Raw genomic sequence first — 15832 nt, 5'->3', positions numbered from 1 at the left:
TTCCTTTAGTGTACTAGTGGTTTTCTTTGTAAAAGGATTTTTTAAAAATTGTAGTTTGGAAATAAATTACTGTTCTTAAGTTTGATTTGGATTTGTGTTGAAATACTCTGCAAATTTGGAGTTAGTAGTTTAAAAAGAGATGAAATCATGGATGTAATGTTAAAAAATTATTTTCATTTTAATTTCCTTTTAATTGTGTGTGGGCTCATCCTGTGAGTTTCCTGGTACTGTTCAGCAGAAGGCTCTAATGCACTTAAAGGAGGTTTGAGGTATCATCACCCAAGGTGGCTTTTAAAGACGTTTAAACAAAGACATTTTTAGACTCCAGTACATTGCTGGTGCAGTGTAAACTGTAAAAGAAATTTTTTTTGCAGGTAGAGAGTTACAAAGTCTTATTAGCTTCAAAGTAAATTAGGTAACTGGCTTCAGGTACCTTTTTTATTTGACAGTGAAATTGAATTAAAAAAAATTCTAAAGCAGATTCAAACACACTCATTACTGGGACAAAATATATGTAGAAAGGAGCCTGTGTTCCTTCTGGAAATTCAATTTCTAAGAGCATAATGTAGCACTCAGTGAAACACCTGCATTGCAGACCTGTGGGTTCATGACTGTATCAGCAAGACTGAATTAGTTTATAAGAGGTATAAATCTGTATTGGAGCCTGTCCTAGACTCTTGAGATGGAAATCTGCACGCTAGAAAGTTTTGAGACCTTGTTAAAAATCTAAATCCAAGAAGATTTACAGTTTCTGTAACTGGTCGTGTTGGGATGGGTTTCATGTGCCACCTTGGTGTGATATGTATGTCAAATCTGTTCTTTGAGAAAACATGTTTGCTCTAATGTAAAAGGCAGGAGAAACTTTGATAGGGCACATTCCTATAATGACAGGATTGCAGGATGAGTGGGAGTAAAATTGGGTCTCCAAATCCGTTAGTAGAACCTGGTACCTAAATGCCATGAATCCCCAATGTGCTGGACCCTTCTGGTGCTCATGGAATTGTATTTCAAGTTAGAAGGGACTCATGGGGACCATCAAATCCAACTCCCTGCTCATTGCAGGGCTGCACAAAACTCAGCTACTGACAGAACTCCAATATTTCCAGACTCCCATCTCCAGGCCTGCTCTGATGTGGCTGTTTCAGGCTTCCTTGTTGAAAGTGTGATACAAAAAATGACGACCCTAGGAGGGGGAACACTGGTTTCAGGGTTTTGGCCTTCTTAGAAGGAAGTGTGGACATAAAAGAGTCACCTTTCAGTAGTCCCTCCGAGTCCCAAGCAGACAGAGAAGTGTTTTATTTATTCCCAGGGACGCAGTTGGTGCCTGTGCAGGGCAGGACGTGTCCAGGGTGCGCAGGGAGCAGCTGTCTGTGCGCTCTGACCCTCCCCATGAGCAAACAGAAGATGCCTCTGTGCTTCTTTCCTTTATTTACCATTCCTGCCGCCCTTGTCGAGGCCCTTGGAAGAGGGATAGTGTGGTGGTAGGGAGAAACCAGTTCGAGAAGCAGTGCCTGTCTGTGGGACAGCCAGAGCTCATCGTAGGTGTGCTGAGCCTTTGCTCTGCACTGTGGAGACAGTCTGGGGTGCCCGGGGCTGCTGGTTCTTTCCCCCTGCTGAGAGCTGGCCCTGCAAGGGGGGGATGAAGCTCTAGTAAACTATAGGCAGATGTAGTTTTCCAAGGATGTTTTTTTGGAAAAAGACTGTGGTTTGACATTCTTCTTGTTACCAAAGGGAGCTGATGGATGAGCCATTGCGTTCGGAACTTCTGCGCGTACTTTGACTTTGAAAGCTTTGCTTGTGCCCCTGGGTTTCTGCTGTATTCTGCTTGGGAGAGGTTGTGAAATAAGTAATGAAGCAAAAAAGAATTTAAAGGGAAAAGTTACTGCCATGGAGAGAAGTGCTGGTAGTCTCTACATTTGCCTTCTGCACTTTGTGATGGGCACAGGGAGAAAAATAAAAGGCATCACATATGCTGTGTATAGGAACTCATGTTTATTAGCTTAGTGAATGAAGGGGTTTTTGGGCATCTTTTTCTTTCAACACTTTCAGCACTTCCCAGGTTTGAAAAGTTAAAAAGCAACTTATAGTAAAATCAGGTGGGGAAAGATAATTATACATTTGAATTGTGGACCCAAACACTAAGATAGAAAATGGGATTTGCCTTTTGAACCCCTCCTTCTCCTACAAGTCCTTGAAGCCTCCAGGTTCTGCAAACCTCATTGTCCCCTGTTCTGTGTGACCGATGAGGGGAGTAATGTGTTTGTGTGGTGCTGGGGACAAGGGACATGCCAAGACACTGATCAACAGTGCCTGAGCTTTACTGGTGGTGAACTTCTCAAAAATAACCTGCATGTGGTTCAGTTTAACAACACGGAATACTGGGCTAATCTGGACAAACCTTTTTTTAAATTTAACGTAACTTGATTTCCATGGATGAAAAGGGCCTTCACTGACCTGTGTTGGAAATTCTCTCCTTCCCCTTCTCTTTCTTCTATTTTTTCCTCCTTTCCTTCCACCTTCGCAGAGCCGCCAACCAAATACCAAATCTCTCAGCCAGATGTTTACTCAGCACTTCCAGGAGAGACGCTTGAGTTGCGCTGTCAATTGAGAGACGCCGTCATGATCAGTTGGACTAAGGATGGGCTCCCTTTGGGGCCTGACAATAGGACAGTGATTATTGGGGAGTACTTACAAATTAAGGATGCCACAGCCAGAGATTCGGGCCTCTATGCTTGCACTGCGGTTAGGACCCTAGACAGTGATACTCTGTACTTCATTGTAAATGTTACAGGTGAGTGAGTCAAACACAGGTTTTTGCATGCAGAAGCTGTAAGATGTGATGTTAAGACACTTTATGACCTAACATGAAACAGTCCATTAGGGCACAGTGAGTTAAGATGAGTTCTGTAGCCATTTTTGGGATTTTTCTCCTTGTCCTGACCCTGAAATGGGCTCAGTTTGTATCCACTCCTTTTTGCTCCATGGGCTCTACAGAGATTAAGAGCTGTAGAGCTCTCTGTTTTATGCCACTCAGACAGGATTAAATTAGACAGTTACTGTGATGATGTTAAAGCCAGTAGAATGAATACAGGTTTTTGCCCCATGCATCAGAAGAGGAAAATATGTGTTCTACATCCTTCAAATTTAGAGACAAATTGTTCTGGAGATGCTTAGTTCTGTTCAACTGCATTTCTTTAACAGAAGTTAAAGAAATAAATATTAAGCAGAAAAGTTTTTGCAATTAGCAAACTCCCCATGGGAAACTCTGTAACACTTCAGGACTATTAGCTAGATTTGTTACAATTTTACATGGAAATAGCACATTTTGTGGCTGGATTTTCTTTTTCTCTAGCTTCTGCACAACTAACATAAACATTTATTCTTCTTAATACACAGTCTAAGATGTAGCTTATCAATTTGTTTTTCTGTAAAAAAAAACAGGCTGGTTTAAAGACTTGGTTGTTTTTAATGTGCAGATGCTCTTTCCTCTGGGGATGATGAAGATGACAATGATGGGTCCGAGGACTTTGTGAATGACAGCAACCAGATGAGTAAGTAACAGTGAACTGCCAGAAGTCACTAGCAAGATCCACGTGGAAAATCATGTCCCATCTCTTGCACTCCTGTCTTCAGAGCTTCTTCACTGTTAACTGCATGTACTGTCAAATAGTGTTATCTTTGTCCTCCTCTGTTTTCTGTTTCATGTAGCTCATAACTTGGAAAAGAAAAATAAAAAATAAACTAATATTCTTTTGAACGTGCTTTTCTGGTCTGTACTTTCTTTTTTCACTTCTTCCTGGCATTTCTGCAGTTTCCTTTCTTTCTGAATTGAAGTTTGGTCTTTGTCTGGTTTAGACTCTGACAGATGAACTAACTTTTCCTGAATGTGTGCAGAAATTCAACAGAAGAAACAAAGATCCAGCTTGTTTTGTTAAAAGGTGGTATGAAAACTTGAAAAAAAAAATTAAGTTGTTATGAGGAAAATCCTCCAATCCCTAATCTCAACAGAAATCTCACCAGGGTGGATGAGTTGGAGAAAATGAGGTTCTTTTGTCTGCAAAGAACCTTAAGGTTTGTTGCAAAGAAGGCGATTCAGTGCTAAACCCACATTTTATGTTACTTATGCGTGATGAAAATGGGCTAAAAGACTCTTAGACCTATCTGAATGCGTTAAACTTCGTCCCCTTTAGAGAATTCATAAAGCTATTAATAAGCTCTAAATAGAGCACTCTCTAAGAGGAAAAAAAAAGTATGTAAAATTCATATTGGCTCCTTATGCACTGCAGCAAAACCCCCGCGGTGACTGGTGGTTTGCTGTCACTGGTGCCTGGTAAGTCACTAACACAGCACAGAAATCCTTTGGGGGAGAAGTCTGAGCAGCACCCACAGTGGGCAGGGAGTGTGTTTGCTGCTCTGCCTGGCCAGGAGCTGGCAGTTGCACTGCAGCCTGGAGCACTTGTTCAGGTGAGCAAGCAGGAGCCTGATTTCGGCTGCCCCGGTTGGTGCCTTTTGTGTGCGGCTGCCCCCGGCCTGAAGCTGTGAAACATTAGATGCTATTTAAAGTGATATAAGTTCCTAGCTGCCTGTTTGGCCTCTGCCATCTGTTAGTGTGATTAACCCTGGCCTGATGCACAGGTGCCTCTGGAAGGGGCTGAGATCAGGCAGCTGGAGGCTGCCCTGACAGAGGAATGCAGTGGCCAAGAGAATTGGAGACCTTGGAAAAGGACACTGCTTTTAAAACAGATTGTCTAGTTGAAACTCACCAATCCAGGCAGTGTTAGCTCTGCCCTGAAATGGAGCCGTGGTTAGAAATTCCTGTTAGGAAGCATTTCCGATGTTTGCTGTTCCTTAAAGCTTTACTGGTATTGGTCAGAAAAGGACTTGTGACATTTTCAGTGACAATTGTGCTTCTGATCTGCAGTGGTGGCTTTGGTGATCCATTGTAAGCATAAATGGCTTTTGGAAGAAGTGAAGGACCTGCTCTCAAGGCAGCTGTGTTCTGTAGTGGCCTCAGAAGGATTCCTGCCCTTCCAGTGACAGGGAGCAGTGCCCAGCGGCTGCGCTAATGCCGTTCTTGTAAAACGAGCTATCATTTTAAGCTACTGTTAATCAGTCTTGATTGGGGAGCTGGTGAAAGGCCCTTGACAGTGTCCATCTGCTGGGACAGGGGTGTGTGCTGCAGCAGGGGCCAGCACACTTTCCCTGCTCTGAGTGAAAGATGCCTCTCAGGCGTGAACGTTCAAACATTGCGGATGGCGGGGAAAGTGTGGAGATGGAAGGGAGGAAACTGCAAAAGACAGATTTGGGCCTGAGTGGAGCGTTCCACAAGCAACTCCTTGTTGGATTGCTCTTTAAAAGGTGCCCACTGTCTGCTGAGGGAGCAGCACAGCCTCCCAGGGTCTGAGCTGGAAGCAGAACCATGACTGAAGGGTCGCGGCACCGTGTCCCTCCAAGCATTCTGCGTTCAGTGAAAAGTTGCATCATAGTAATTCCCTTGGATTAATACAAGGCTGCTGAAAGAGGGTTGTGATTTGGCAAGTTATGTGTGAAAGTCAGGGGTGGGACGTGGTGTGGTGTGCCTAGTGCCTTGTAAGCCTTTTTTTCCTCTTCCAAGTTTTCTATCACATCCAAGAGGCCACGTCTAATTGAAGGTACTGTGTTACAAGAAAGATGGAAGGAAGATGGAGGAGTGAACCAGGAGCTGTGTGTGCCCTGTGTGTGCTGTGGGGCAGGCAGTGGAACACAATGGCCAAATGCCCTTTACCTTCCCTTCCTGTGGGATGTTGAGCCTGGCAAAGTCCATGACCTCACAATAGTCTCTGGCTGATGCTTTTCTACAGAAGTTTTTTAAGTAGTGTTTCCTCAATCATAGTTTGAGTTTTGCAGATCTCAAATGATTTAACTGATAATTTACATACAAATTATAGCTGTGATCATTAAGGATAAGCAATGGAAATTGGCCTGGTTATGCCTTTACTAATGGAAACAAAAGGCCAGAGTCTTCAAAGGTTGTTGCTTTTTGATGAAACAATTCTGATAAAGTCCAGCTGTCTTGGCATGTTAATTATGACGAGATGAGGCAGGAAATGGCTGTAGTGCCTTCAACAGGAAGCTGAACCTTGGCATTCTCATTCCTGCATACTTAAAACTAAAACAAACTTTTTAGAGCTGTTTTATTTAAGTACTCTTTTAAGCTGTTGTATTTCAGAGGCCAAGGTTTCCAAATGCAGGTGGAGAGGCTGTTGAAGAAATCTAGTGTAATTTTCAAGGCTCCCCAGAAAATACAATTGCTCTTGAAGTCAGTGGAGGCTGTAGGTGACTCTGTAGATGTGAGGAGCAGCTCCTCCTTGGGAGAGGAGGGCACTGGTCTGTACCCATGTGCATTTGAACACTGGCCCTGTGTGTGTTTTCAGTAAGAGGCACGCAGAGCAAATTTCACTCTGCGTTTGCTGTCCCTTCAGCTTGACAGATACTTTAACTGTCTGAAAAAACACTGTGGTAGATTTGTTCCAGACTGCATCCTGAATAGCTTTTTATTACTTCCAGCTTTTGTTGAAGGGATTAGTGCTCGTGGGGAAGGTGCAGGATTGGTTCCACTGCAAAACAGTACCCTTTCTCCACAAAGGGTTGGTGGTTGCAATCAAGTCCACCAACTAATTTATTCTGTAGACCTCTGGGTAGCCCTGAAGATGCTGCTGCTCTGCCTTGAATTCTGGTCAGGCAACTGGAGGCTTTATGACTTCTTTTCCTTATCGCCCTTTAAACAATTTCTTCTGGGCCAAGCAATGGTAAATTGGCACCAAGAACAAAAAGTATCTAAATGTAATCCACATGCTGTTCCTTTCATGCCTTGAAGAGTTTCAGAAAGGATGAAACAAGGTTCAAATTCATCAAATCCTGTAGAGTGGAAACCCACTCAGGGGAGCAGCAAAAATTGGATGTTGCCTAGAAGTGTTTTTTAATTAAAGGTCAAATACAATAGCACTGAAAACCTTGGAGGAGTTTGATGTGGTCACTTATGGCGCTCTATTGCCTGCTTGAGGTGCTTGTCAGGCAGGCTGGAATTGCCTACTTTTGTGTTTCTTTGTATTCGATAAGTCCAAATAAAAACTGAAGAGTCCTGAAGTGAAGTGGTCCCCTGGGCTTCCTAATTTCAATTTCACATGCAGGAGATTTGGCTGATTAGATGTAATGTCTGTGCAGTGTGGGTCAGCAGGATATTTTCTTCACTAATGAGAACTCTACGAGCATTCAGGAATTCCCACCCGTTCCCCTGCTGCTCTTTGCTGCTTCATGCTGGAGTCTGCCCTGTGGTTACTGTGAACTTTTAGCAGTGGTGCCTCCTACTCTGCCTGTCCTGGTGGCAGTGATGGGATGTGATGGAGGTGGCCCATGAGAGCAGTCAGCACCTGGTGGTGTCCACTCATTAACTGTGTTCATTATCGGTTTTAGTGAAGCTCAGTGGTTTTCCCCTCCAAGACAAATAGAAGAACTAAAAGGTGTTTTAGGTTATGATGATTTAATCTGTGAGGAAGAATGCTGTGTGTTAATCAGATCAATCACTGAATGAAAGCACAATTTGAGGGCGAGTGGTGGTTTATGGATGTTGCTGCCTTTTCCTCTTTTCCTTGAACATGCTGATGAGCTGCCAAATGTAGGATGTCTTGAAGCATTTTCAGATGGTGCTTTCCATATGTGATGTCTGAATGTTTTTCTCCAAGCTGACCTGTAATTTAGAAGCACTGCAGGTTATGCTGAAGGTTGGGTGAGGGGAAGCTTTCAAAACAAACCTTTCTCCCAGTCTGGGGTCTTTCCTTTCCCCTCCTGTGGGACAAAATGGAACCGCTTCTCTTCATTCCTGCCTGCATCTGCCTGGCCTCTTTTTTGCACCCATCTCTGTCAGAGATCTCCCTCTGTGCATTTGTTGTATTGGAGCTTTTCCAGGAGCAGGTTGTGGATGGAAAGGATAGTTATTTTCAAGAAAACCAGAGGATGGGCTGGACCATAACTGTACAAACTTGGCTGTGTGAAGCAGCTTTTGGGGAGCTGCTGGTGGCTGCATCCTGACTGACTCCAGTGCCCTGGTCCCAGTCTGCAGCCTGATGGGAGCTTCCCAGAGCTTGCTCTTGCTGTGGGAGAGCTGTGGAGCTCGTGGCTCAGAGGCTGTGCTTGCCAGGGGCTGCATGTGGCTCTTTGTGGCCCGTACATGTGAGAGAGGTTTGGGTGGTGGATGTGGTGAGAAATGGCAGTGCTGGCTGCAGAGCTGCTGGGATGGCAGTACTCATTTGGGGCTGAAGCAAACCCTCTGCTCTGGCTGGGGTGCTGATACAACTGGATTGGATGGTTGATTATCTTTGACCTGCCCCAGTTTTCTTTGACTTTATGGGAGCTGCAAGTAGGGCCCAGCAGAGGTTGCCTTGTGGAAGACTTTTTAGCAGTCCAGGGAAAACAGCTTTTTAATCCCTCAGTAACAGCATGTAATTCTGCCTTTGCCTGGTATACTTGTAATGTAATTTGGCCTTTGCGTGTAGCAGTTAATTCCTCTGGTTGGCTTTGTTTAAAGTCTTCTGTTGTTTTAATGTGATCCTGCTTTTAGCAAATAATGTTAACAGTGATTTTCCTTGCATCCCTAATTCACTTCAGTCTGCGTAACAATTTCTTAGTGTTGCAGTTAAATTTTCAATAGTTACTTGATTTTCTATTTTGATTACATGCATAAATTTGCTTTGCTTTTCTACTTCATTAATTTTAACACTAATTGCCACTTCGGGCAAAAAAAAAAAACCCAAACACTTATCGTTCATAGCATCATTATAGGACTTGCTTTTAGAATGTTTTCTTTATACTCAGAGAGAATTTGTTAAAGGATTTATTCCTGTATTTTCTGTCCAGCTGTATTTTTATTTATAGAGGGGGTGGGGGTAGCAGGATTTCTGAGTTTGCACTGATTGTAAGAACTGCTATAAATATTTGAGGAACGGAAGAATTTATTTATAGTGGAGTGTTGGCCTGCTAATGAAGGAAATGAAGCAGGGTTGAGAGAAATTGAGTTATTTTTCTGGACCCCCCTAGTCCTAAAAATTCCACACTAATCTGATTTGCTTCAGGAAAACTCCATTGTAAAAGAAATTAATGTTTCCTACTATTAAATAGATCTTGAATCTTTAACTTAAAAAAAACCCAAAACAAAACAACCCTGTTATGGTGAGATGACTGAAGCAATGCCATGAAGTCTTTGAGAAATGTAGATAAAGCTGTGCAAGGATCCAGAGCATGGGATAACTTTGTCTTTGGGTCTATGCTCTAAGTTTACTTCTGTGAGGGTAAAAACACATGGGCAGTTGTAAATTTTGTTCTGCTGTGTTTCCTCTATTGGGACATGACAAACATGCTTCTCATGATGTTCATGTGGGCACAGGCTGGGCCAGGACATGGCAAGGAGTGAGCGAGAGCCAGGAGAGCCATGTCAGGGTCTGGGAAAATGATCACCTCAGAAAATATGTGTTGAGAGAGAGGCACTCTCATTTTATGCCATGTTTTTGGATGTCACTGACCCTTTGGACTCCAGGAGGCTCATTAGTGTGGGAAACCCCTCCAAAATGATAAATGTTTTTTGCTGATCCACATTTACTCGTTTGGTTTCCTCTGCTTGTGTTAAGATTTCAGAAATATGTTCCATTTGTAAATACATTTCTGTGGTTTCTATGGCAGTAGCAGCACAGTTCACCTTGGCACCACACACTGCAGGCTTTAGCTGCTGTCAGACTGGGGGTGTTTTCATCCCCCTTCTCACAGAAGGAAAAAAGGGGAAGGCTGATGCTTCCATGCATCTTCTGTCTTGGTCTGTCTGACTTCACAGCTGAGGGCCAAAAACTCTCAGTTTGAACCATCACAGTAACTCAGTTGAGGTCAAAATTATCTGATGAAAACCTGGTCCCTGTGTCTTACTTGATGTACGCAAAACAAAAGTTGTCAGTGGTTAATTACTGGAATTTTGTCACAAATTAAATACCCAGAGCGGCAGACTGAGCCATTTGCAAAACCCTGGCTGACACTGGCAGCAGCTGATCTCCAGCCCTGTGCTCTTTTTAAACCGTGCCTGAAACCGGTTTCTGCGGCTCTGAGCGCCGGTGGAAGGGGCTGGCGAGGGAGCTGACTTTCCACGTGCTGATGTTTCTGCATGTGTCCCTTTGGAACAGGGGCGCCTTACTGGACACACACGGACAAAATGGAGAAGAGGCTCCACGCCGTGCCGGCCGCCAACACCGTCAAGTTCCGCTGCCCTGCCATGGGCAACCCAACGCCGACCATGCGCTGGCTGAAGAACGGGAAGGAGTTCAAGCAGGAGCATCGCATTGGCGGCTACAAGGTAAGGGCTCACCACGGCATTTTGTAATTTCTCTTCTTGACCAAAGCTGTTAGGAAAAAAAAAAGCCAACCAAACAACCCAAAGCCAGCCCTCCTCCTTCTCAAAAAACCCCAAAAATCTACCAAAAACTTGCTGAAGTCAACAGAAAATGTTTTAATGGCCTTGGATCAAACGTGGAAGCAAAAAGAGGTGGTTGTTTTCTTCTGGGGGAGGGTGGGTGGTTTCTTTGGCGGTTACTGAGCACTAATTATTTATTTTTTCTCTGAAATTCAAGCTTCTAGCCTAGCAGTGCAGCTAAGGATTATTTTTAGAGACGTATTTGGAAAACTAAAGACTGACTTAGCAAAGCAGATTAAGACTGTTTTTCTCTATTCATTTTTGGCTGCATTGTTAAAAACACGGCCATCCGCTTTGGTAAGTGTATGGCAGTTTAATAAAGGAAGCCTTGGAAGTCAGAAGTTATTATTTTCTATAGAGTTTATGGCCTGTGAAACTGAAATGGGAAGAAGAATTTGAGGGGAAAGTAACAGCAATTACTTGGAAGGGTTTGTTTGAATTTTAAATAGCTTCAGATTAGATGTCTTATTCTGAGTCGGTGGTTACTGATTAAGAGAGAGTTTTAGGGAGGCCAGCTTGCTCTGTGTGTTAGTGCACAGACCTTTAACCTCATGGTATCTGCCTAGGTCAGGTCAGAAGTCAGGATTCGGTCATCTGATCCCTCTCCTCCAAGGAACTGGGAATGCGTGACTTTGGTGGCAAATTGCTGTTCAAGCATTGCCATTTCTGACTTCCCTTCACCTCCTGTGTGGGTCTTCTCTCAGTGGTTTCCTCACGTCCCCGACACCTCGGCAGCTCCTCTCCCAGGAGGAGAAGTTTCTCAGGCAGTCCCCTTGTGTCAGGGTTGGATTTCCCATCCTGGAGCTTGTGCTGAGCTGCTCCCAGCAGTTTGCAGTGGTCGTTAGACACAAATGAACTGTCTTTGCTAGACAGAGCTCAATTCTGAGTTCTGAGGCTGCCCCAGTCCTGCACACCACTGCCTTGCCCTCTGGTTGCAGTGGTTTTGGGGAGCTGCCTTGGTTGAGCCATTGCTTTGTCAGCTGTTGATTCAGGTCCTGCCCGGTGCAAAAAAATCTGTTTTCCAGTGCAGAGGAGGACAAGCCTCAGTCTCCTTTCCTCTCTAGATGGATTTACTGTAGAAAGTGTCATTTTTTCCAACATTTGTGTTAGCAGAGAGCAGAGCCCAGAAAGTCTCCCTGCATGAGCACTAATTATCTAAGTAGACTTTTCCATCTATGTTTGCTTACACCATAAATTTCTGTTGCTTATGAGTGTACACCTGGCAACACCTTCTGCCTTTCATAACGCTGTGGAGTGTTAACGAATTGGCTCCCATTCAGTGATTTTTGCCCTTCTCAGTGCTTTTTTAAAAACAAAAAAAAGCACCAATTAAGGGAAAAAAAATCCTCAACCAAACTAATCCTGTCTTGGAAAATAATAGTAACTGCTCTGGTAGTAACCAGGCTGTTATTTTGAACACTTTGCATCTGATGAAGGGGAAATGAAGATATCACTCTTGAAGACCATGAAGGAAAATGTGTGTTTAGAGAGGCAGGATGGAGATACCTGGTGTCTGCTTTGGGAGGGGGATCTTTGGTGGGGTAAATCAGCCTTGTGCTGGCACTGCTAGTGTTAGGGAGCTGGGTGAGATCATTTAGAGTTGTGCCCATTAAGTGGCACAAATTAAACTTTTGGTCATGTGTATTAAATGTATGCAATTTCCTAGGTATGTATGTACTCTGGGAAGGAACCACAGATGCCTGTTCTTAAAGCCAGCTGGATATGTGAAGTCTGTACCTCTAATTCAAAATCATAACTTCTTATATCTCTTTAGTCCAAAGGAAAAAAAGGGGCACACAGCTGAGGATTTCAGACTTTCTTGTTGCTCCTAAAGACATTGAATTTTAAATTATCTTGGAGGATTTACTTATCATTGTCAAATCAACCAAATCTATGTATATTCCAAATTCTGTCATTTTGAATAATCTTTGAAGATGAAAGCTTGCTCCCAGTGAATGGGTGTTGAAGAGTGAGGACTCCAGAGCTTTTTTTTTTTGAGCTGTGTCCTCATCCTGTTCGAGGGGCACGATGAAGTCACTGTGGGCTCATGCAAAATTATACTAGAATAGAGAGAATTGTATTTTCTTGACATCACTATGCCAATGAACTTTTAATCAAGGAGTCCTCAGGAAGGACTGAGTCTATCAGTGTTGGTCTGTGTTTAACCAGGTATCACAGCAGCTCATGCTAAATCTTGCACTTTAGCTTGTCTTGAATCTGGGTGTTGCTCTCTGCAAGGCATTTTTGCTGTAAATATTCACAATATTTATGATAGAATAGCTGGATCCAAACCTGACCATATCTGAGAGAAGAGACAAACATCCTGGTGAAGCCTTAAGGGACAAAGGGAAGGGAAAGAAAATGTAAAGTTTCCCAGTAATCCTTCAGCCACCTCTTTCCTGCTAAGAATGAGAAATCCCTTGGTGTATTGTTTTTATCAAAATCAGATAGTGGCCTGTAGCACTTTGTCCCTCGGACTGGGGAATGTCTTGAGTCAATTTGCACTCAGGCAGGCTAGCAGGAGGGTGTATGTTCTGGCCAAGATATCTTCCAGGGTGGAATTCCTGCATTGTGACTAATTCTGGGTGGTGAATTTCAAAATTGATCCTTTTATGATCTTTCAAGATATACCCAACCTCCTTAAAATAAAGAGAACAGGAATTATTGAATATCTAAATATTTTTTACTCTGATTTTTCAAAGTGATGATAAGTCTTGTTTGTGCCTTTAGAGGCATTTGATATTTTCTTTGAGTTGATAATCTAAATCCTCTCTGAGACCAGGGGAGCCTTTTCTTTCCTGTACACCACCCAGAAAGCAAACTCACTTCTATCAGCTGTTACTGTTTAAGCATTAACACGTGTGTGTTTGCACCTATGCATTTGGATAAGCTTCATCACTGCAGTTGTCTTAAACACATTCAAATTCAGCCAGGTAAATACAGAGTAAGAAAATTTATGATTACAGGAACAACTGCACAAGCCTGTGGCCTTTGCCAGGGGTGTTCTGTACGTGTTCTCTTTGTCTGAGCAGTACCTCTCACAGGCTGAACTCTGCTGCTTTTGTGGACAATTGTATTTTCATTTCTAATCCTTCTTTCCTTTGAGATTAGTTTAAAATGGATCCATTTTTAGCTAAGTGACAACTTTTCATGACATTATCTCTCCAGTGAAGGCACACATTTTAAAACGGAACAGAACTGCCCACTGCTCTTTATGGGATACTCCAAAAAGGAAAAATTCCTTGCCCTTTCCCAGTTCTCTGACCAATATTCCTCGGCATTTTGATTCCAGTTTGATTCCCACCTCTAAGCTATAACTTAAGAGTGCAGTTTGTATGCATTTGATACTGATAATTCAGATTAAAAATTGAATCTTTTGGAAAGATTGTTTGAAGGAATGATTTAAATCTTGGTGGAAAGGATTTCCCCCTAATAAAGCTGTCAGAAATTTGCTAGAAGCGTCCATAACTAGTAAGGAAAACACCTGGACTAAGGTTATGTGGCATTTCACGTAAAAAGGCCACATTACCAAAGCCTGTGTTTATAGCTGTGTGGGTGCAGGCATGTGGCTGGGCTGTTGCATGTCTGAGAACGAAATGTTGAATTTGGAAATCTTCAGTGAGAGAAGAGGCTGCTCATCCCCAGCAAAGGGGGTTTTTCCTGGACTTTGCAATGCTGCACTTGTAGCTGCAAAGCACTAAGCCAACAATCTCATTGGATCCAGAGCCCTGACATAAATCCAGTTGTCTGACAATGTGTCATAACTGCTTTGGACCTCTACAGCAGTTGTTTAGCTTAAACCAAAGTGGCTTAAGCTGTTGTTTTGCTATAAAGATATTATCTCTGCCCATGCAGTTACAAGAAGGGAAATTGCACAAATACTTTTTAATATTCCCATCCAGTATATCCACTTGTGGCTGTAAGTTAGTCATATTTTCTTATTGAACATAAACAATTCCTTCTATTTTTCTGTCAAATTAATTACCTGTAGCTTGTTTACAATTTTTATTTGTTTTAACTTTTGTGGAACTATGATCTGGTCTTCCTGTTTTACAGTCACATTGAATAAAAACTCTTGCTCTGGTTCTGAAAAGTGTGTTTTAACTTGTAATGGCAGAAAGTTCAGGCCACTTTGACCAAGTGTCCTTCAAAATAAATCACAAAGAAGTATTTAATACTCAAAATATGTAGCTGTTGTATTTGTTATTTACCAAGAGTTTGACAGCATTTCTTCCTCACCCAAACTTTGACTTTCAGAGCTGCTTAGCAGAACAACGAGATGTTAAAATAACACTGATAAAGTCTTTCTAGTTCTATAAACTTATCTATAACCTTTTGTGGAGAAAAATCAAGATATCATTTTGATGAAATCAGTATAATTGTTTGACCATCAACACGAGGCACTGAGGAGAGAAGCCTTAAGTTTGGGCTGGAGATTTTGAAGCTGTGTCACACATTGCTCTGACATTAGCTTAGCATCTTCTCCTGCTGGAGTCTTGCCCACACTTTCTTTGCTTTTCAAAGTCCACATGGCCAGTCATTAGCTAAATATTATTAGTCCACAACTGAGAAATAAGAGACATATCCAGCTATTGAGATAATTACTAACTGGGGGAATTAGGAAAGCCAGGAGCTGCCTATAGAGAGAACTTCTCTTCCAAGCTTTGAACTGAAGGCATTTTTACCTCCAGCAAGTGCTCTTGGAACTGGTATGTGGCCCTGTGCAGCTTTTCCTGCTGGATAAGGACCTACAAAATAGTCAGGCACGATGCAGGATTTCATAGCTATAGTTGTAATGATGTTTTAAGAATGTATGGTTACTGGAAGCGTCACTGAATGGTCCATAAATTTTTCTGGTGTACAGCACTGAATTACTGCTTTCCATTTGGCTGATTAAAATGACTGTAGCAGATTGTGTTTTATTCCATTTGCTGAAATATGTACTTTGCAGTTGAAGAATTGTACATTGCAGCTACAGAAAATGTTAAGCTTTCTGAGCACTTTGTCAAAAATGTAATGTTAAAACAAGGAATTAGTCCATAGCCAGCAAAAGGTCATTTTGGGAGCCAACTTCTGATGCAGGAAATATATGTGTGTACAGGATGGCTCTGTATCCTTCCAGTACTGGGCTGGATCCTATTTTCTGTGAGACCAAAGCCAGTGCTCCTTTGGAGTTCAAATAGGAATAGAATCAGTATTTTTAATAAATTCTGTTTGAGAGGGATTCTGTGAGATAAATGTATATCCTTGTGCTCTGTTTCCATGAGGATTTTTTTCAGGCATTTTCCACGAGGCAGCATGATTCTAGGATTAATTTCTTTCTTGGGATACCCCAGAGCAGCAGGA

At 42.6% G+C, this 15832-nt stretch overlaps 1 protein-coding gene across 10 annotated transcripts in view; it reads left to right on the top strand.

Annotated features, from left to right (window-relative positions):
• Positions 1 to 15832, top strand: part of FGFR2 (fibroblast growth factor receptor 2) — an 80481-nt gene that overhangs the window by 17052 nt on the left and 47597 nt on the right. For 5 of the 10 annotated variants that reach the window (XM_064431491.1, XM_064431488.1, XM_064431490.1 and 2 more), the window contains 3 exons: positions 2525 to 2791; positions 3477 to 3551; positions 10200 to 10369. In XM_064431491.1, coding sequence (XP_064287561.1) covers positions 2525 to 2791; positions 3477 to 3551; positions 10200 to 10369 — 512 coding nt within the window. The remainder of the gene's footprint in view (positions 1 to 2524; positions 2792 to 3476; positions 3552 to 10199; positions 10370 to 15832) is intronic. The other 5 variants (XM_064431494.1, XM_064431496.1, XM_064431495.1 and 2 more) reach the window with 2 other exon arrangements.

The sequence above is a fragment of the Passer domesticus genome, chromosome 8 (assembly GCF_036417665.1).
Source record: "Passer domesticus isolate bPasDom1 chromosome 8, bPasDom1.hap1, whole genome shotgun sequence".
Lineage (NCBI taxonomy): Eukaryota > Metazoa > Chordata > Aves > Passeriformes > Passeridae > Passer > Passer domesticus.
This window is presented reverse-complemented; position numbering and strand designations above follow the sequence as displayed.